This window comes from Oncorhynchus clarkii, chromosome 2 (assembly GCF_045791955.1).
Source record: "Oncorhynchus clarkii lewisi isolate Uvic-CL-2024 chromosome 2, UVic_Ocla_1.0, whole genome shotgun sequence".
Taxonomy (NCBI): Eukaryota; Metazoa; Chordata; class Actinopteri; order Salmoniformes; family Salmonidae; genus Oncorhynchus; species Oncorhynchus clarkii.
In genome coordinates, this window is record NC_092148.1 from 70,788,768 (window position 1) to 70,811,166 (window position 22,399).

Below are 22,399 nucleotides of genomic sequence, written 5' to 3' on the forward strand. Positions count from 1 at the left end.
GGATGAATTGGAACACTGACTGCGAGCCAGACCTAATCTCCCAACATCAGCACCAGACCTCTCAAATGCTTTTGTGGCTGAATGGAAACAAGTCCCTGTAATAATGTTCCAACATCTAGTGGAAAGCCTTCCCAGAAGAGTGTAAACTATTACAACAGCAAAGGGGGACCAACTCCATATTAATGCCCATGATTTTAGGAATGAGATGTTTGACGAGCAGGTGTCCACATACTTTTGGTCATGTAGTGAAGTTACACACTATGGCTGTGGTAACCACTACAATACACCACAGTGTATGTCTGGTGCCCATGTTATTGAGACAGAGTTATAATGCTAAACCTACAATCATAATGTATGACAATTCTAACTCCAACCATCTCAACACTAAGGCAGTTCCCCCTGTCAGTACAGACAGTGCATGTTTTTCAATGCAATATTATTTCAAATAAATTTAATTTTCCTGTCTCTTTGACTCTCCTGTTCTTAGTTTAATGGAGGCCAAATACAAATCACAGACAAGTAGCAACAATAGCATCAGAATGTAGGGATGAGGTGGGGGTTCAGTATGTTTTCTGTAACTTCAATCCTGAACCCTAATACGTTAAATATTAATTGTCAACATTATACATTTTACAGTTGTTGCATTTTGTGAAAAGAAAAACAAAGGGATTAACTGAATTGTGATTAAATTCTAATGTTTATGACTAGGATGTCCCCAATGAAAGAGATTGGTTTTCTTAAAGAAATACGGATGATACATCCCTTCTCATCTGACCCAAGACAAGTGGCCAGTACACTTCTGTAACAGTCTTATCACATGTTATGACAGTGTTTTGAAGCATTCTGACATCTGCTTAGTGCAAAGAGTCCCCGTCATTAAACCAGTAATATGCAACCAGCTCCTTCATTCTAGGACCTAGACCTTTCACTTACATCACTAGTAGCATATTGAATTGATGCACAATGTTAAGAAAATCATAAATAGATCTGTCATGTACAGAATGGACAAGATTCTCTCGTGTGGAACAGACAACCATGACCAATTTCTATATGAAACAAACAGAATGTGACCTATAGGATATTATATAACTAAGCACACAGATGAGGTTAGGATATAGAATTGGGCACATTGGGATAGGTTTGGGCACATATAGTTTACTGTGGCAGGAATGGGACACCCTGTGTAGGTTGATGAGTAGCCTCTTAATGATGACAATAGTAAGAGAGAAAAATCCTGGAGCACTCCCAATGTGCTGCTCCTGAGTTAGTGATCACACAGGCTGAAAACCAAAAACACTGTCTGCTAGCCAGTCTGAATATGTAGGTGCACTCATCTAGCCTGGATATCAGACAGTGATTTCTGCATTTCTGCTTTAGACCAAATTTACATAAGAACAACGACAAAGGAGTTGGCTACAGCAGAAACAGCCAGACACCCAGGCTAGATGAGTCCACCTGCACACTGAACTGAGAATACAGACAGAGGGGGGTATTTTCATAAGGGAGAGGAGACAGGGATGCAACATGTCTTTGGAGGATCAGATTCAAACCAGGATAAAAAAATAAGTCAACTCAAATTAAAACAAAATGTATTTATCTGTTCACCTTTACAGGATGATAAGCTTTGAAACTAGCTTGATATAGAAGAAATAAAACTATAGATTATAATATGACTCACCACCCAGCACACTAACAAGCCCTAAACTACACATATTATAGTTTAACATAAGCAACAGGCAATAAGGACCTGGTTTGTTCCTTCCCCATCCCACCTCATGTCACTCCCTATTCCATCCAACACGTCCCAAGGTAGCCTTCCAACCTCCCAGCCCTGCCCTGCCCTGCCCCACACAACTACTCAATCCAACCCAACCCCTAGATCAGGACTGTCCAGTCTTATCTACAGAGGGCCAGTTGTATGGCTCCAGGCTTCTGTTTCAACCAAGCACTAACACACCTGATTCAACTAATAATAGTCTTCTATGAAGGCAGAAATCCAAACAGGAATGAAACCTGGCCATATACTGGCCCTCAGTGTGGATACGACTGGACACTGCTGACATCTAGATAGAAACCCATCCATCACACAAGGTGTCTTTTCTCTTTTTCTACAGCATATAAACTCAATGTCCTACACAACTTCACCTCTGTATCATGTCACAAGGTACCAAAGGATGCTTGGAGAATCACAAACACTTTCCTAAAATGGAGAGGAGGAAGAGGAGGAGAAAGAGGATGAAGAGGATAAATAGGAGGAAGAGGAGGGCTAAAAGGAGTGACTGGTGCATGATTATGTGAGTTTGTTTAGTGACAGACAGCTCCTGGAATGACAGTAGTTAGTCTCTGTGGTTCTCTCCTCCAGAGCGACAACAGTGTGTTGTTTCATGTTGTGTTGTGTGTTAGGGTTGTCACCGAGGATGACAAACTACTATGGCTCTAGTAGTCTGGTTCGCTTCCATTTGGGTCAGTTGGGTCTGAAAACATAAGATTGGTTCTCTCTCACACAGACACATCAGAGAACCCCTACCCTCCCTTTGTGAAAACAACAAGTAGCAAGCCTCTGAAGGAGTCACTGAGCAGAGAGGAGAAAAAAGAAAGAGAAAATAAATGATGTTCAGTCCACGTTCAACACCCCTTTCAACTCTGGTGTGAAGAGGTGTGATAAGGTGTCTCTTGGTTGGTGCGCTGGTGCTCCTGACTACAGGGTAAAAGGCTTGTTTACAGAACAGTTTCTATGACAAACAGGGTGTGGTGGTTGGGTAGGATATACTGGCGTCTGGGGTGAGGCCTGACAGAGAGGTCAATGGCAGCCATATTGGATAGGTCTGGATGAAACCCACTAACTGATCCTTGGGAAGGAGTGATCATGTGGTGGTCCTGATGGTAGCTTCCAACCCCCAAAATGTAGAAAGTCAACAAGTGAAATTGGATCTCAAAGTGCGATTCCTTATTGTGGTAATGACTCCAGAAACAGTGGGCCGTGCACTAGAGCCAGAGAGCTTCTCTGAGAGCAAGGGGAGGGTAAAAAGCTGTGCCTGTCAAAACAGTGATTCACACACTTAATCAAATATAGAACAATTCTGAGAATTAAAAATCAAACTAGAGTGGGGGGTGGCCGGGTTACTGAGTATAAACATTCCATCCCTGTCTCCGTCATGACAATGACAGTCTGACACTCTTGTCTTCCCATGGTGCAACTGCTCTCTGGTCTCAACCCATCAGTTCTATCAGGGTTGGGTCAAAGGTAACCTAATGTAGCAGGCGCATGAGCTGAGTCCCCACATCCGTTTTTAAGGGGAAACGGAAGTTATGTTGAAAATATTGTATCCCTGAAAAACTGAAAAATCCGCTTTCTGCCTACCCCGCGGATAGTGGGTCAACGGTCGATGAGAATACGACCCAGACCACAGCAGAGGGAATTTAGGATCCTGGGAATGCTGCACTCCTTTCTGGGTAAGAGGGGGTAATAATGTGGTTGTGGTGGTGGAGGTAAAGGTGGAGGTGGTGGTAGAGGGGGACTATGACTGAGTTATAAAGAATATCTAGACGAGGGAGACATTTTAACACTTCACACCGCCGCTTCTCATACATATAATTCATAAAAATCCTTGTTTAGTAATAAAAAAATGGCCATGTTTATATGTATATAATAGTCTTTCTGCTCTTTAGGAAATTATAGTCTGTGTGTGTGAGGGGAGTGGGGGTTGTCTCCCCTTCACTACAACTCCATGTCCTGAGCCTCATCCTCGGAGAAGTCTGACATGGAACTCTCAGATGAGGAGTCGCCTCCCTCCTCCTGCTCCTTTAGAGCCTCCTCTGTCGCATACTTCTGGAGATACTCTGGAACAGAGAGAAGGAAGAGAGAGAGGGAGTCAGATGGGACATCTGGTGTGTGTGTGTGTGTGTGTGTGTGTCTCACCTTTGATCTTGTGTTTGTAGTCCTCTGGTCGGTGCAGGTACATGGCAGCAGCGTCTCCGTTGAGAGGATCGATGGGGTTGGGGTAGGCCAGCAGCTGGGGCAGGAACGCCTCAAAGATGTTGGTCAGGTCTGCAAGGGGAGGAGGGACGACCAGAGTTTTACATTATGGAGGTGGAGAGGTGATAAAGTGCACCCTACTCAAGGTAAACACTCAATGAGCTGTACTAGGGCTATGGCAGTCGGTGATTGTCATGCAAAAATACTAATGGTCTCACTGTAATTTACCGTGAATTAACTTAAACACATTTGGCATCTCCTGGCTTCCACACATAGCCTACAAGCCACTGATGCGGACCTTAGGAACATCTACATTTTAAAGTCTAAAACATCAATTTAATATAGCCTACACCATTACAATGAACCCATTATTTATTTTAGACCGGTCTAAAGAAACATGATATGAAGAAAATGCAGCCAATTTCAGTATAACAGAACAGCACAGCACATTCTGAGATGTGCTTACGTTAGGCCCTGATCTGGCTATTTCAGCAGATAAGATTTGCTTAGAATTCCATGGCATTATTTTATAGTATGAAGAATTCAACTGCTGAATAAAATAGAAAGGATATTTTCCCCAAACGATTTCAGAGGGAGTGCGCACATGCGGCTATTCTGTGTTGAGCCGTTAACAAAGAAATAGATCCTCCTCTATATGCTTAATTTAGAGTTATTTATGCAACTTTAGTTGTGATACAAATGTTGGGCTATATGTTTAGATTTTTATACATTCCAAGGCTGCATGATGCAACTCTAATGATGACTTGAAAAAAGTTGCATGAAAGGCATGAGCTCTGCCCTGTTTCTAGCGCAGGCTGTACACTTTTCATCAGTCTCTCATTCACAGTAGTTTGCCCCTGGTGATGCGTTGTGCAGACCTCACTACCCTCTGGAGATCCTTACGGTTGTGGGCGAAGCAGTTGTCGTACCAGGTCGGTGATACAGCCCGACAGGATGCTCTCGATTGTGCATCTGTAAAAGTTTGTGAGTGTTTTTGGTGACAAACCAAATTTCTTCAGCCCCATGAGGTTGAAGAGGCGCTGCTCCACCTTCTTCACCACGCTGGGTGGACCATTTCAGTTTGTCCGTGATGTGTACGCCGAGGAACTTAAAACGTCCCACCTTCTCCACTAATGTCCCGTCGATGTGGATAGGGGGCTGCTCCCTTTGCTGTTTCCCGAAGTCCACGATCATCTCCTTTGTTTGTTGACGTTGAGTGAGAGGTTGTTTTCCTGACACCACACCCGAGGGCCCTCACCTCCTCCCTGTAGGCCATCTCGTTGTTGTTGGTAATCAAGCCTACAACTGTAGTGTCGTCTGCAAACTTGATGATTGAGTTGGAGGTGTGCATGGCCACGCAGTCATGGGTGAACAGGGACTACAGGAGAGGGCTGAGAACGCACCATTGTGGGGCCCCAGTGTTGAGGATCAGTGGTGTGGAGATGTTATTACCTACCCTCACCACCTGGGGGCGGCCCGTCAGGAAGTCCAGGGCCCAGTTGCACAGGGCGGGGTCGTGACCCAGGGTCTCGAGCTTAATGACGAGTTTGGAGGGCACTATGGGTGTTAAATGCTCGGGAGAGGTGCGCAATGTGCCCGTCTACGGAGCCTGACCAGAAGACCACTCCGTCTGCCCCTTCTGCGGCGTCGTTGTTTTGGGTCGCCGGCTGGGATCCGATCCATTGTCCTGGGTGGTGGACCAAACAGAGGATCTGCTTCGGGATAGTCGTATTCCTGGTCGTAATGCTGGTGAGTTGACGGTGCGCTTATATCCAATAGTTCCTCCTGACTGTATGTAATAAACCCTAAGATTTCCTGGGGTAACAATGTAAGACATAACACAAAATAATGCATAGTTTCCTAGGAACTCAAAGCGAGGCTACCATCTCTGTCGGCGCTGCTGCTCTGAAGCAGGAAATCGGGCCACAAACTCAAACCACAAAGGGTGCTCTGTTCCGATCATGTTGAAACCTATTGACCCTGCTTAAAAGACAAACATACTATTCCCCGTCTGGTATGTCCCACTGACAGTCTTTATAATTGTTGAAACAGAGTACACATTACCGCAGAAAGGTCAATTGTTAGTACAGGTTTTAATGATAGGAACAAACTTCTCTTTGGCAATTAGGGCTGACGCCAATTAGTCGACTAGTTGATTGTTTGGTGGATAGGCTGTCGAGCAGTAGCATATACAGTACCACTCAAAAGTTTGGACACCTACTCATTCAGGGGTTTTTCTTTATTTTTACAATTTTCTAGAATAATAGTGAAGACATCACAACTATGAAATGACACATATGGAATCAGGTAGTAACCAAAATGTTAAACAAATCAAAATATAGTTTATATTTGAAATTCTTCAAAGTAGCCAACATTTGCCTTGATGAAAGCTTTGCACACTCTTGAGCTGTGGAGCTTCTCAAAGTAATGTTTTCTTCACCTCAAACAGCAAACAAAGTCTGTTTTTGCATCCATTAAAAATGACAGTTCCTCAATATATTTGAAAATAAATTCCAGCCCTCTCCCTTTTGATAACCACTCGGCGTGGTAAATGACATGCTCTGATCCAGTGGAAAAGTCATAAAATAGGCCTACCTGTGTCTGTCCTAAATTCACTGTAGTGGGAAACTGAGAGCCCAGAATTTTTTATAGAACAATTCAAGCTTGCTAGCACAAGTTAATAGTTGGTACAATGTTTCAGGTTCATTGCAGATAGGCCATGCGTAGCCAATGTGATTTCATCAAATATTTTCTACCTGCAGGCTGCAATATTTATTTGTCAGCTTTATGTAGGCTATTTCCACATAGTTGGCAATGGCAATAGAAGTTACTTTTTAGGATTGTATTATTTTCATTTAGATTTGGATAGAATTTTGATTACCCACGTTACAATCCTTTTGAAATGCGAAGATGTTATTATAAATTACATGAAACAAATGTGCATATGAAAACCAAAACTGACACATATAGATAGAAATGGTGAGATATATTGGCATTCCACATGAGAAAGGTTGCAGACTCCTCGTGTAGCCTATTACCAGCAACTTCAGGAGAGTAACGGAAGAATCTGTGAAAGCCAGAAGGAGGAGGATGGTCGTGTCAGGTTAAGTATTACATTTTTTCTGGATATCTTGATCTCTGGCTCCCCTTTGAGTCATTTGTGTCTTATTTTGTCACACAGTGTGCTTAGACAAGCATCAGACAAGCTAAATGCATATAGTTGATTTTATTCAAACACATACGGTGTGTCTATATATGGAAAGATATACGTTTAAAAATGTTGACCCTTCAACTGGTGGAAAGAACAGATGACTTTCAGTTGACCAAGATTTTTGACAATAATGCTCATTTGGGAGCTACTTAAGTTTATACAGACATTCTATACCTGTTTTTCCCGTCTGTCCCTCTTATATCAGCTTGTCACAGCTGCTCCTTACAGTCAACAGTCCAGATTTGATGAGAGAAAATGACCCATGTCATGGAAAAAACCATTCAGTAGGTTTCAAACATTGTCAAACTCAGGTGGTACCATGTCCATTATATATCCAAGTAGACATTTTGGAACTGTTACTCACCGTACAGGGCTGTCCATGTCTGGTTGATGACATCTAGACACACTGTACCTGACCTGAAGGAGAGGGGAGATGAGAGAGAAAGAATAAAGTGATCAAAATTGTGAGAATAATTTTGTGATATAGGCTAACATCAAACAAACATCATGGATAATTGATAATATTGTCTAGGCCTATACATCAACATGCATTAATTGCTAACTACTAAAACGAACTTACGCTTCATCAATATTGGGATGAAAGATTTTATTCATGAATCCTGCGAGGAGAACAATAACAGTCAGTCTGCATAGAAAACCTGTGGCTTGAAAAGGTGTTACTGTTATAATGCTTTCACCAGTTGTGTTTCTAATTGTATATTACATAGAGTGTTGTGACCGATGCATTGATACACTGTACCTATAGATGGAGACTTGAAGGGGTATTTGTCCGGTAGGTCTACTCGTACCTTCCATACACCTCCTTCATACGGTGCTAAAAACAACATTTGATTAGAAACACACACACCTGCACATACTGGGAGGAAGACATACAGATCTTGCATTGACACAATTAGGCAGTGAGGATGTTTATGAAAACACTTACTTACTATATTAGTGGCCGTGTGGTTAGTGTCCACCCTGAGATTTGAAGGTTGTGAGTTCAATCCCTAGCTGAGTCATTCATTTTATTTAACCTTTATTTAACTAGGCAAGTCAGTTAAGAACAAATTTTTATTTACAATGATGGCCTACCAGGGAACAGTGCCTTGTTCAGGGGAAGAACGACAGATGTGTACCTCGTCAGCTCAGGATTCGATCCAGCAACCTTTCGTTTACTGGCCCAATGCTCTAACCACTAGGCTACCTACTGCCCCGGGATACTGAAGACTATAAAAAATGGGACCTGATGCATCTCTGCTTGGCCCTCAGCATTATGGGGGTATTGCCCTGCAATAGATCCGGTCCAGGGGGTGTACTTGTACATCAAGCTGCCTCGTGCTACAGAAACAGGAGACTCCTGCCCTATGAGCCGTTCTGGCTCAAGGCTACTTACTTCCTTGTGGGCCGTAGAACTTGACCACAAATTCGTTGAGTCCACTGAGGATGGTGACCTCATGCTTGCTCTCGATGCTGAGCATTTGTTAAGGAAAAGACACGACTGAAAATGAACTAACAATGAGAGGGAAACAGTACAAACAAATATTGAAATGTCTGTAAACAAGCAAATTAAATGAGCTACAAATAAGATACAATTCGTTGGGAGAAATGGTACTAGTCCAAAGTAGTGCACTAAATAGTGTGACAGTGGTCTGTGTGAGTGAGTGAGTGAGTGAGAAAGAAGGGCCATCTACGCCATCAAAAGGAACACAACATTTGACATCCCAATTAAGATCTGGCAAAAAATATACTCCAAATCAGTTATAGAACCCATTGCCCTCTATAGCTGTGAGGTCTGGGGTCCACTCACCAACCAAGAATTCACAAAATGGGACAAATACCCAATTGACACTCTACATGCAGAATTCTGCAAAAATATTCTGAGTACAACACAAAACCCCAAATAAGGCATGCAGAGCAGAATTAGGACTATACTCACTAATGATCAAAATCCAGAAGTGACGTTAAATTCCACGACCACCTAAAGGAAAGTGATGCCCAAACCTTCCATCAAAAAGCCCTAACCTGCAAGATTAACCTAGAGAAGAGTCCCCTCAGCCAGTTGGTTATGGGGCTCTTTTCACAAACACAAACAGACCCCCGGACAGCAACACAATTTAGACCCAACCAAATGATATATATATATATATATATATATAAAGAGAACTACTTGACACATTGGAAAGAATCAAGCATAAAACTGAGCAAACTGGAATGCTATCTGTCCCTAAAAAGAGAGTACACAGTGGCAGAACACCTGAATAATAGCGATGATATTGAGCGAGGTCGCCATAGGCAGACCTGCCTCTCAAGAGTAGACAGAATATGTGGCCACTGCCCACAAAATGAGGTGGAAACCAAGCTGCACTTTCTAACCTGCCAAATGTACAACCATATAAGAGACACATATCCCTCAAATTACACAAACCCCAAAGAATTCAAACAAATCACATTGACAAACTCCTGTATGTTAGGCGAAATACTGCAGTGTGTAATCCCAGCAGCAAAATGCGTGACCTGCTGTCAGAAGAAAAGGTCAACCAGTGGATCAGAAACACCAAATATAAATATAACCTAACCAGAACTAACACCCACGACAACCTCAGACTCTACCCAGAACTAACTGCAGGTATAAGCTTCTCTTCTGGGAAGAATAGGAACCAAAACAATAAGAAATGACCAGTGTCCCATCAACTAGGGCTCTGGGAGACCAGGTTCTGGACTGATGAGGATCCCTGCCCTGATGCTACATGCTGGGCATCAATCACTGGGGTTCTGGGGTTTGAGGTAGCCTCTCCAGCCTTTTGGATGGAATGACCTTCCACATTCTGACACCTGTGTCCTGGTATTGTTTAGACCAATGAATTGTTACAGCTCAGTTGGCCAATGTTCTAGTTCACTGGGTTTAAGAGATGGCTCAGGGAGGGAAAATAATGGGAAAGAAGAAAAGAAAGAAAGAGAAATAGGAAAACTGAGAATTTGAAAGAGGAGGAGCTGGAGAGGAGGAAGAGCGTTTGACATACAGCAGCAGCTGAACCTCAGAGAGAGAAAGATAGTGAGACGATCAGGGTAGAAAGGTTTCCCTTCAGCATCAGAGACATGGCTGACACATGGTTGTGTGTGTGTGTGTAGCATCCACTATTGTCCAGTGTGACTACACAGTACAGTATGATCCAGATATTTCCATGTGAAGAAATCTGTCATTCAGACCAAGGGGACTGGAAACAACATGAGAGGGTTCTTCCACTGCCCACCGGTGGTGGTTGGGAGGGAGGTGCTACTGTAGGGAGGATGTGTCATGATTACAGAATGTGTTGGTGACCAAGCAGGAGAATCCAGGGACATGTTGAGTGTGTGACATGAATCCAGACCTTAGTGTGTCTGTTACTCTCACCTGACACACACACACACACACACACACACACACACACCAGTAGCAACAGCTATTCCCTGTTTCATCATCCTGTCACTTCCTTCCCAATGAAAAACATGACACGATCTTCTAAACTTCCCTTCTCAATAAGGCAGTCATAGAGCCTATTCCAGCTCACTAGAAGGCAAAAATGCTAGCTTGTTGTGTACTGTAAATGGGTTGATGTATTTTACCTCATGTGCATTACACTCCTCGTGGGGATCTCAAGTCTAATCCAGCTCAAACAGGCTGAAAAGCAAGTTGAAGCAGGAAAGGATTCATCCAACATTCACCTCAGCTGCCGACTTGCCCCTAGGATCTGAAATCTGCCGCTCACACCTGTACTTCTACAGTGGCAAGATAAAGTGTGTGAACCCTTAGGAATTACCTGGATTTCTGCCTAAATTGGTCATTAAATTTGATCTTCATCTAAGTCACAACAATAGACAAACATAGTGTGCTTAAACTAAAAACACACAAAATATTGTATTTCTATTGTCTATATTGAATACATAATTTAAACATTCACATTGTAGGTTGCAAAAAGTATGTGAACCCCTAGGATAATAACTTCTCTTAAAGCTAATTGGAGTCAAAAGTCATAACCTGGAGTCCAATTAACAAGATGAGATTGGAGATGTTGATTAGAGCTGCCTTGCCCTATAAAAAAACCTCACAAAAGTTGAGTTTACTATTCACAAGAGGCATTACCTGATGTGAACCATGCCTTGAACAGAAAAGAGATCTCAGATCTAAGATTAAGAATTATTGACTTGTATAAAGCTGGAAAAGGTTACAAAAGTATCTCTAAAAGCCTTGATGTTCATCAGTCCAGGGTAGGGCAAATTGTATATACATGGAGAAAGTTCAGCACTGTTGCTACTCTACCTAAGAGTGGCCATCCTGCAAAGATGACTGCAAGAGCACAGCGTAGAATGCTCAATGAGGTTAAGAAGAATCCTTGAGTGTCAGCTAAAGACTTGCAGAAATCTCTGGAACATGCTAGCATCTCTGATGAGTCTACGATACGTAAAACACTAAACAAGAATGGTGTTCATAGGAGGACACCACGGAAGAAGCCACTGCTGTCCAAAAAAAACATGCTGCACATCGGAAGTTTACAAAAGTCTACCTGAATGTTCCACAGCGCTACTGGCAAAATATTCTGTGGATAGATGAAACTACAGTTGAGTTGTTTGGAAGGAGAACACATCCCTATTTGTGGAGAAAGAAAGGTACAGCACACCAACATCAAAACCTCATACCAACTGTAAAGTAAGGTGGAGAGAGCATCTTGGTTTGGGGGCTGCTTTGCTGCCTCAAGGCCTGGACAGCTTGCTCTCGTTGACGGAAAAAGGAAATCAAGTTTATCAAGACATATTGCAGGAGAATGTAAGGCTGTCTGTCTGCCAATTGACGCTCAACAGAAGTTGGGTGATGCAACAGGACAACAACCCAAAACACAGAAGTAAATCAACAACAGAATGGCTTCAACAGAAGAAAATACGCCTTCTGGAGTGGCCCAGTCAGAGTCCTGACCTCAACCCGATTGAGATGCTGTGGCATGACCTCAAGAGAGCAGTTCACACCAGAAATCCCAAGAATATTGCTGAACTGAAACAGTTTTGTAAAGAGGAATGGTCCAAAATTACTCCTGACCGCTGTGCAGGTCTGATCCGCAACGACAGAAAACATTTGGTTGAGGTTATTGCTGCCAAAGGAGGGTCAACCAATTATTAAATCCAAGGGTTCACATACTTTTCCCACCCTGCACTGTGAATGTTTACACTGTGTGTTCAATAAGGACATGAAAACGGATAATTATTTGTGTGTTATTAGTATAAGTAGACTGTGTTTGTCTGTTGTTGTGACCTAGATGAAGATCAGCTAAAATTTTATGACCAATTTATGCAGAAATCCAGGTATTCACATACTTTTTCTTGCCACTGTATATATAAACCTGATAGCTAACTGCCACAGACCTTCTACTGACCTCACTGTTATGGTAATCAGATGCAAACATGAACCCTGAGCCATACTCAGACCTGGAATAACCTGTCTGTTAAACAACCAGAGCAGAGGGCCTGGTGAAATAGGTTTACCAAAATGGTGTCTTTTCATGTCAATCAGGAAGACCCACAGTTGGGTTTTACTTGCAGCTAGACTAACACTTAGGTTGTGGTTGCGTGTCTGTGGGTCTAAAGGAAATGTTTATTTTATTGGGTTTAGGAAATTCTAACCTAGAGGATAGGGCAGATGCCACTGATTAGTTGAATCAGGTGGTGTGTTAGTGTTGGGCTGAAACAAAAGCCTGCACACCCTGTGGTCCCTAGAAGCCAGGTTAAAGAACAATGGCCTAGAATAAAGGACAGAGGCAAGGCAGGCAGCGGTGACTGTGACCTACAACAGACAGGACCTATAAATAAGCCTGGTTACAATGATGCAGTTTGGAACGGTGCATCTCGGTCTTGTCTTTCCACAGGGGGTTGCCCTAATAGACCTAGGGTCCAACCTGTTGTGCACACAACACAGGAAGATGCTGAGAGGATGGCTCATAATAAAAGTCCAAAACAGAGCAAATGGAATGGCATCAAACACCTGGAAACACCTGGAAATGTGTTTGATATTTGATACCATTCCACTAATTCTGCTCGAGCCATTTCCATGAGCCCAGCATCCACAATTAAGGTGCCACCAGCCTCCTGTGGTGCACCCACAGACATAAGCAAACACTGAAATAACCAGAAGGTGCAAAGGAAGAGACTAGGGCCTGACAAACACAGTCATGTTCTACATTGAGCACACTCTACATTCACAGGTCTTCTGCTGCCTGGAGTAAACACCAGCCAGTCCTCACACTGGGTGACTGATATCATGGACATGCCACATTTCTCCACTAGTGCTGGGTTAAAAACACTCCATTTACTGTGTGCAGGCTTTTCTACCAGGCTCATCAGATAAGAGAGCTGAGGGCTCAGAGACTAACATACAAGTCCTAATGACTGAATAAAGGCAACAGACAATGCTGGTTTGGCAAAAAGAAAGGAAGGATTTACCACAATACCCAGACCCCACCTGCTGCTAAGCTTCAGGAACACCCACAAGTGCATAAACATGCATGAAGACACACAAAAACACAGAAAACACGAAATATCCAAATGGCAAAAAACAAACATGCTCAAATATCAAGATGAGAGTATATCTCCCTTTCCAACAGTCAAAAGTGCTGTGTGTGTGTGAACCTGCTCCCAGGCATCACAGCGATGGCAGCAAGCTCAGCTCAGGGAGCCCCAGCTGCCTGTTAGATCAGCCAGTCTCCTGCATCTCCAGACAGACCCCTCAGACAGACCCCTGCCCCACTCAATAGGCCACTGCTCATTTAGTTGATACAGCCCAAATCCATCCTTTATTTATCCAACCGATCCAATTGAGATGATTGTCTTGAGAGAACTGCCTGGGAAGGCAGCTAATTACTCATGATATCCATGCATTGATTTCAAACCAGACAGTATACAGTGCATTCAGAAAGTATTCCGACCGCTTCACTTTTTCCACATATTGTTATGTTACAGCCGTATTATAAAATTCAATAAATGTTTTTTCCCCCTCATCAATCTACACACAATAACAAAGAAGACAAAGAAAAAACAGGTTATCATTTATAAAACATAAATATCACATTTACATAAGTATTCAGACCCTTTACTCAGTACTTTGTTGAAGCACCTTTGGCAGGGATTACAGCCTCGAGTCTTCTTGGTTATGACGCTACAAGCTTGGCACAACTGTATTTGGGGAGTTTCTCCCATTCTTCTTCGCAGATCCTCTCAAGCTCTGTCAGGTTGGATGGGGAGCATCACTGCACAGCTATTTTCAGGTCTCTCCAGAGATGTTCGATTGGGTTCAAGTCCGGGCTCTGGCTGGGCCACTCAAGGACATTCACACTCACGTGTGAATACTTACAGTACCATCGAATGTTTGGACACACCTACTCATTCCAGAGTTTTTCTTTATTTTTTTACTATTTTCTACATTGTAGAATAATAATGAAAACATAAACTATGAAATAACAAATATGGAATCATATAGTAACCAAAAAATATATTTGAGATTCTTCAAAGTAGCCACCCTTTGCCTTGATGACAGCTTTGATTCAGACCCTTTGCTATGAGACTCGAAATTATAGTCAGGTGCATCCTGTTTCCATTAATCATCCTTGAGACATTTCTACACCTTGATTGGAGTCCACCTGTTGTAAATTCTTGGAAAGGCCCACACCTGTCTCTATAAGGTCCCACAGTTTACAGTGCATGTCAGAGCAAAAACCAAGCCATGAGGTTGAAGGAATTTCCATAGAGCTCTGAGACAGGATTGTGGAATCTGATCTGTGGAAGGGTACCATCAACTTTCTGCAGCATTGAAGGTCCCCAAGAACACAGTGGCTTCCATCAATCTTGAATGGAAGAAGTTTGGAACCACCAAGACTCTTCCTAGAGCTGGTCGCCCGGCCAAACTGAGCAATCAGGGGAGAAGGGTCTAGGTCAGGGAGGTGTCCTAGAACCTGATGGTCACACTGACAGAGCTCCAGAGTTCCTCTGTGGAGATGGAAGAACCTTCCAAAAGGAGAACCATCTCTGCAGCACGCCACCAGGCCTTTATGGTAGAGTGGCCAAACAGAAGCCACTCCTCAGTAAAAGACACATGACAGCCCGCCTGGAGTTTGCCAAAAGGCACCTGAAGGACTCTCAGACCATAAGAAACAAGATTGAACAAATTTGCCTGAATGCCAAGCATCACATCTGGAGGAAACCTGGCACCAGAAAATGTGTAAGAATTGAAGGTGCCAACAAATGTGATAGTCATCATAAGAATGTTTTACCATCATATACAGCGGTTGCTCCACTAAAGGTTTTGCGATTATGCTGCGGTACTTAAGAGGTAATTTGTGGTTTAGTATTTTGTGGTTCACTATTTCATTGCTCCAGACCAGCGCAAGGGGGAGATGGATCCAAAAGCATAATCAGTGCTCTTACCGTGTCTCTAACTGACAATGAATGGGCGACATAAACCTAAATAGAAACTGATAAGTGCACAACTATAATAAAAGTTTTTTTATTATTTTAATGTTAGGATTATTTTGCTCTTACTGCAGTACTGTAGCCCACTCCCGACCGGTCACATTGTACAGTACCTGAGTGGCGCAATGGTCTAAGACACTGCATAGCAGTACAAGCTGTGTTGCTACAGATGCTGGTTCAATACCTGTGCTGGACTCGACTGGGAGACCCATGAGATGACTGTAAGTTTTTGGTTTCTCTCCTTCTAAAAACAGAAAGAAATAATTCTAGGTAACAAACTGGCTTTATTTACAAATTAGTAATAATGTCTCACCCCATGTTCAGGAATGGCCTTGTTCTCGCTCATTTTACGTTATTTGAAAACAAAATCTCCAAAAAACTGTTATTTTTTTAACAAAGCGATTATTATTATTATTAATTTATAATGATATAAAAGCCCCTTGGATATTCTCAGATATATTATTAACCCTGTTAGTAGCAGGACAATATATTTTGGTCATGGTGGTCATGGCTCCCGAGTGGTACACAATGGGATTGCCTTGCAGTTCTCCAGCTGTATCTACTGAAAGCTCACGAAGCTCAATGCACAGAGGGCAGGGGGCACGGGATGGGCCATAGAGCCGCACACAGAAGACAGACTTAGCCCATGGGGAACGGAGGAGGGAGGGAGTTTGACCCCCACTCCGCCACACTGGGTAGCACAGAGCAACACTAAGGGGCATTGCACTAATAATGGTGCTGACTAAGGAAACGTTCCCGCGGTTGTAGCAGGTAGCTGGACAATAGACTTGCCTAGATGGAGGGTAGGGGGAGAATTATATCATAGCAACGTTTTAGCAATGTTTCACGCTGCTCTGACACAAGCATGGGGACTCGTCTTGATAAATCAATTACATTTTTATTTTGACTGAATCTCCATTTGGGTATTGGTTAGACTAAAAAAGTATGGTGTAGAAATGTCTAGGCAAGTCAGTTAAGAACAAATTCTTATTTACAAGGACAGCCTACTCCTTCCTCCCTGTTGGGGAATTGAACCCCGGTATCCTGTGTATGACACAGGGATTCTTTAGCTAAATAGCCCAGTACTGTGTAGCCTACTCCCGACCGTCACTTTGTACAGCGCCATATTTTCCATTCCATTCCTAACAGAAACCCAGAGGGTTTTTCGTTTAACTTGGAATATAAATACCATAATATTAATCAAATGAATCCCAAACTCTAAAAGTAATTGGAAAGGTAGATACAAATTATTTGTAACATTGTGGTTACAATAAAGAATGTAAACAAGATGTAAACAAGATGCTGTGCTTTTATTTACAGTAGTGATGAACATCTTGCATTTTGAAAATAGGTTTTCAAACACTTGTAGCCCAATTATCAGGACAATAGACTCTTCATAGCCCGGCTAATTTTGGTGTGAACATCACCCTACCTGCAATGTATTCAATGCTTAAGTACTCTGAAGTGTTACATTTCTAACTCAAAACAGTGGTACAGTATTTCTTCATCAACATCTTTATGTTTTCGTTAATAAAATAACTAGAGAAAAGACACTCAAAATGCAGATGGTTATTTAAACTACATTTTAGTTGCAGTTCCACCCTGCTCCACGACCACGGTTAAAACCTTGCGGAGATGATCAATGTATTTTTTTTGTAGTATCGTCTCGAATGCCTCAAACGTTTGGACACACCTACTCATTTCAGAGTTTTTCCTTTTCATTTGACTATTTTCTACATTGTAGAACTATAGTTATGACTTCCCAACTATGAAATAACACATGGAATCAGTTAAAAAAACTTCTTAAGGATATGTGTCTTATATCAGCTGAATGCAGTTATATTAACAAGAATTTGTCCAATTTACACTAGCTATTACTGCGAAAAAAATGATATGCTATTGTTTAAGGATAGCTCCTAACAACAAAACACTTTTAACGCGATAGGTTAGACAAATTCACCTCTGAAGTTGAAATGTGTACTTACATTCTGAAATCTTGCTCTGATTTATCATCCAAAGGGTCCCAGAGATAACATGAAGTGTCGTTTTATTAGATAGAATCATTTTTCATATCCTAAAAAGATCCCTATAGCATGCACGATCGATTTTGTATTTCCACTCGTTCAATTTCCAAAGAAAGGAATCTGTGAAAATCTCACCCTAAAAGTTGTTTGAACGAGTCAAATCACGTTCATATCTATTCCTCAGAGATCATAGAAGGTAACAAGACTTCACTATATTATTAGGGGTGTAGTATATCCTATAGGATACCATATTTGGTCAGAGAGCGCCGCCTTCATGGCACGCCGGTGAACGAATGCATCTTTGTCAAATAAGCACCAATTGGGGTCAAACAAAGCTAGCTAGATAGCCAATGAGCTGGGCTTTACGGGAGTATCGGAAACCATGTAGCTACTAACCTTGTACAACCGCATACCTTTTCATTTTGGACAAAAATTATAAGAATATTCAGAGTTATGAAGTTATGGAAACGGGTTGTTTGCAAATGTTGAATTTATAATATGGCTACTAATACTTGGAAAGCTAAATCAAAGTCCAAGTATACAGATTTGATGATATTCTTGCAGAAAAATGGAATATGAATGCGAATGTCTCCTTCACGATTTGCCCAAATGTACCTGGGGACTTCACACTAAAATTATTGTAGGTCAGTCATTCTTCAAGTTATCCATCTGAAACTTTGCACATACACTGCTGCCATCTTGTTGACACTATCGGAAATTACAACCAGAGTGATGGCTAGAACTATGAACTTTCTCTTGCATTTCAAAGACGGTGGTAGAAAAAGACTGGTTGGTTTTTTCTTTGTATTTTCTTCTACCAGATCTATTGTGTTATATTCTCCTACATTCAATTCACATTTCCACAAACTTCAAAGTGTATCCTTTCAAATGGTACCAAGAATATGCATAACCTTGCTTCAGGGCCTGAGCTACAGGCAGTTAGATTTGGGTATGTCATATAGGCGAAATAAAAAATAAATAAAAGGGTGCTATCCCTAAGACATTTTAAGAACATATTCTTATTTACAAGGACAGCCTACTCCTTTCCTCTCCATTGGGGAATTTAACCCCAGTCTCCCACGTGCCCGCGCACGACACAGGGATTCTTTAGCTAAATAGCCCAGCACTGTAGCCTACTCCCGACCATCACGTTGTACAGCACCATATTTTCCGTTCCATCCTAACGGAAACCCAGAGGGTTTTTAATTTTTCTTGGAGTAGAAACACCATAATAATCAAATCAATTAAGCAACATTTCTTAAAATCTGTCCCATATACTATGATCTTACAAAAAAAGGTTTTAAATTCTCTAGTACAGCCACTATTGAAAGGTATCAAATGCTTCTCAAAGATGTCCTCTGGTGGTCAAACTAGCATTAATGGTACCAGTGGTTGGCACTTAAATAACGTGCCATAGAATTCTGCAGCACAGCTTACACTGCAACTTTTAAAGGACGAACCACTGTACAAGACAATCTGCTCTTACCTCGACGGGGACCCATCAACTTCCCTCTTTTCTGCTTCGGCCCACCACCTAAGTGGAAGAGAGGACAGTAGCAGGTAGCTGTGGTTTGTGACTACTATGATTTCCCATTGTAGCCAATTCAATTGCAGCCATTCTGTTACTGATTTTCAGTGAGTTTTAATCACTTAATAATTCACAAACAAACTTATCATTAAAACAACTAATTGGTAGGTAAACCTTTACTTGTTACCTCTGAAGTTTTATTATATTCCCTCCTCATGAGGGAGAGAAATTAAAGTATCTTAAATATATGTGGGGTTTTGGTAACAGAATGACAATATTTCTTAAACAGAAGGCAAATAATTAACTAAATATAAGTGCTGATTATTAGTTGGCAGGGGTCTTTACTTCAACATTATTGTGTTTTGATGTATTCTTAATACCTTCTAAGACTTTTTCTGGTAGATGTTTTCTTAGACCACTTTTCCATCTGTTTGACCAGAAATCAAAGCCTTTGCTTATTCCTAATTTGTGGGATGGAAAATGGTAGCCTTCATTTCTCTAAAATAAGACTCTTAGCTTTGATTTGGCACCCAATTGGACATGCTTCTATTAATTTATTTTTACATTGAAATGCTCCTATTCTGACATATAGAGTGATCATGAATCAGAAAACTATCTCTTACACACGTCATGAGATTAGGACACTATATTTTTTTAACCACCAACCGTCTAACAACAAAATCGAATGGTTTCTCCAAAAATTGCCTATAGTGTCAAATATTTAACAGCATGCATTTTACACCAAAATATATCATATTTTGAAATTAGACAGGGCCATTCTGCAGATTATATACAGAGACAAATAGATACTGATTAATTTCCACTGGATTGATTTCATATCGCAGGTGAGCCCCTCTTTAAGACCGATAGGCCTAGCTACTAACTAGTACATTCGGTCAATTCCCAGCCCCCGCATCCTGTGCAAGCAGGGTTTGTTGTCACTCGATCAGCTGCTTATATAGTCCCGCCCCCTACCAGTTTCCGGGTAGTAACAGGTTGACCAATCGAGGAGCTAGCTAACGCTGCAGGAGCATAAAAACAAAACAATTCAACTCATGCCGTCTGAACCTTTCAGGCAAACTTAAATAACTAGACGTGAGATAAAATATAATGTCTACATTCTGATACCTCGATGTAAAAGGTTACAATACACGTTTTTAAGAACTAGTGTTAATGAGAGCTTGGATTATATTAGTAATTCAATTATCACTACATCACAGCTTTGTTTAGGAGGAAAACACAAATGCAAAAATATAACAATAACTAGTTAGCAACTACAATATTTACTACTTTAAGATGGGAATACATTTTTACCACAAACATTTCCCCATTGTTTAATATATTTTCCCAATGACTCACGGGTGGAAAACAGAAGTAGGCCTGTCTGTAGCGAACTGGCAAACTTGACAGGGGACATGTAAACGACTCGTAAGCAAGACTATGTTAGCTACGCGTGCAATGTCAATACTGATACGATTATATATTGATCAGCTAACGTTACAATGACTGGACTGTCAACCAAAATGAATTTACAAAATCGAGATATCTTAGCTAAATACCCAGACATAAAGCCAAGGAAACATTATTAGATTGTAAAGAAAGACCATTACATTTGGACGGATGACGGATCATAGCTCGCAGAAAATGGTGCTCAACAAGGCCAGCGTCGTTGTTTAGTTTTTTCTAGCCATCGTCGTTTGAAGGATAAAGCTATGTTAATTTTGCATAAAATAAATTATTAACTGTAGAAAACAATCAAGGGCTGTTTTGATGAGAGCTTCACTATTAAGCAAGCCAAAATTACATTGTTTGATAACTGCCCAAATGTCATCCAATAGGCCTACTGGCACCTGTAATTTTCTGATCTGAGCAAACATGCAAAAATGTTTGATCACACATATCTAGCAAATATTACTGTTGGGTAAAATATTTAACCTATATCTGGCAACAATGTAACGTTAACCTTACAGAACTGAAACGAATCGTGTGATGCCTGATCAAAACAAAAACAAAATCTGCTTTTCTTGTCAGAAAATCTAACAACCATCAGCAGTTATTGTTCACTTACACAACACGTCAGTTGTCTTTTATCAATAAACAATCAATGCTAGAGACCTGTCACTAACTAGTTAAATACGACAAAGATTTTTCGCCTGTCTGTTGTTTATGTTCAGAAAAGGATACAGTTTTACCACGTCGGTATCCATTCGCCTCTTGCCTGGACTTGGCGACGACATTGTTGTATTCCTTTGAGAAGTGTCAACGTAATAACGTTAAATCCGATGCTAGCTCAATATTTCAAATATATCGTATCCCTTTCACGTTTGTCCATCGATCTAAATCTGCACTTTCTCTCAACAGTAGCTAACGTATGTCGCTCTCTCTCTACCTAGTTCGTTTCTGTCCTGTCCTGTCCTGTCCTGAAGCTTTGGGCGCGTTTGAGCAGATTACTTTTGTTACGCCTTTCAAAGTGTGTTGCATTATGGGGATATAAATTATCTGACTTGTGCCTATGTGTGGACTGCATGAACAGAAATCATGTGATCACAGTACACTACGTTTTGCAGTCAGAGAGGAAGAGACAAAACGGCAGGTAGCCTGGTGGGTAGGAGTGTTGGGACAGGAACTGAAAAATTGCTGGATTGAATCCCCAAATTGACAAGGTAAACATGTGTAAAACTGCCCCTGCACAAGGCAATTAACTCACTGTTTCCCCTGGCGCCAATTGGTTGATTAAGGCAGGCCTCCCTGCCTTGTTTGAATGGTAAGGCAGAAGCAACCAACTGTAGACAAAAGTCGGGGGAAGTGCATCTGGGAAAGCCGAAATTCAGACACTGATGTGGTTTTCCAACAGCAAGAATCAGTGCAACATGACAGTGTTGCCATTGTTTATAAAAGTTGTTCTTCATAATGAAATAAACATGTCTCAAACCCCCATATCACACACTCAAGCTGAAAATATGTGTGTACAATCAATTGGTGGGAGAAAGAGGCTCATAACACATTAATTTGTACATATCCACTGTATACATGAATTGAGGCAAAGTTGGTTCCTGTTTCAGTCATGTCTTTGATCATGTTGACGTGGGTCAAACAAAAACACCCCCTTGATTGGTTGACAATAGAGCCTCCCACAATGCAGGTGATTGCTGCAGGATGAAGTTGGTAAA

At 41.5% G+C, this 22,399-nt stretch overlaps 1 protein-coding gene across 2 annotated transcripts; it reads right to left on the bottom strand.

The window, feature by feature from the left end:
- Positions 1 to 467: 467 nt before the first annotated feature.
- On the bottom strand, positions 468 to 21,667 carry LOC139373160 (ubiquitin-conjugating enzyme E2 H-like). Of its 2 annotated transcripts, XM_071113315.1 has the most exons (7): positions 21,414 to 21,667; positions 8,584 to 8,660; positions 7,948 to 8,022; positions 7,768 to 7,807; positions 7,552 to 7,604; positions 3,920 to 4,048; positions 468 to 3,840 (listed from the first exon to the last, which is right to left on the bottom strand). In XM_071113315.1, exons 1-7 carry the CDS (start codon positions 21,464 to 21,466, stop codon positions 3,719 to 3,721), a joined length of 549 nt encoding a protein of 182 aa, XP_070969416.1. In that variant the 5' UTR covers positions 21,467 to 21,667; the 3' UTR covers positions 468 to 3,718. The 2 variants fall into 2 exon arrangements, with proteins under 2 accessions (XP_070969416.1, XP_070969426.1); XM_071113325.1 differs by lacking the exons at positions 8,584 to 8,660; positions 21,414 to 21,667 and adding an exon at positions 19,188 to 19,218.
- Between the last annotated feature and the right edge of the window lie 732 nt (positions 21,668 to 22,399).

What these genes read in the sequence shown, in the direction of transcription:
- LOC139373160 (XM_071113315.1), bottom strand. Translation starts at nt 21,466, where the DNA reads ATGTCGTCGCCAAGTCCAGGCAAGAGGCGAATGGATACCGACGTGGTA. An exon ending in CTTCAAGTCTCCATCTATAG is followed by an intron (nt 7,808 to 7,947) that starts GTACAGTGTATC and finishes TTCTCCTCGCAG; the next exon opens with GATTCATGAATAAAATCTTT. An exon ending in CATCCCAATATTGATGAAGC is followed by an intron (nt 7,605 to 7,767) that starts GTAAGTTCGTTT and finishes CCTCTCCTTCAG; the next exon opens with GTCAGGTACAGTGTGTCTAG.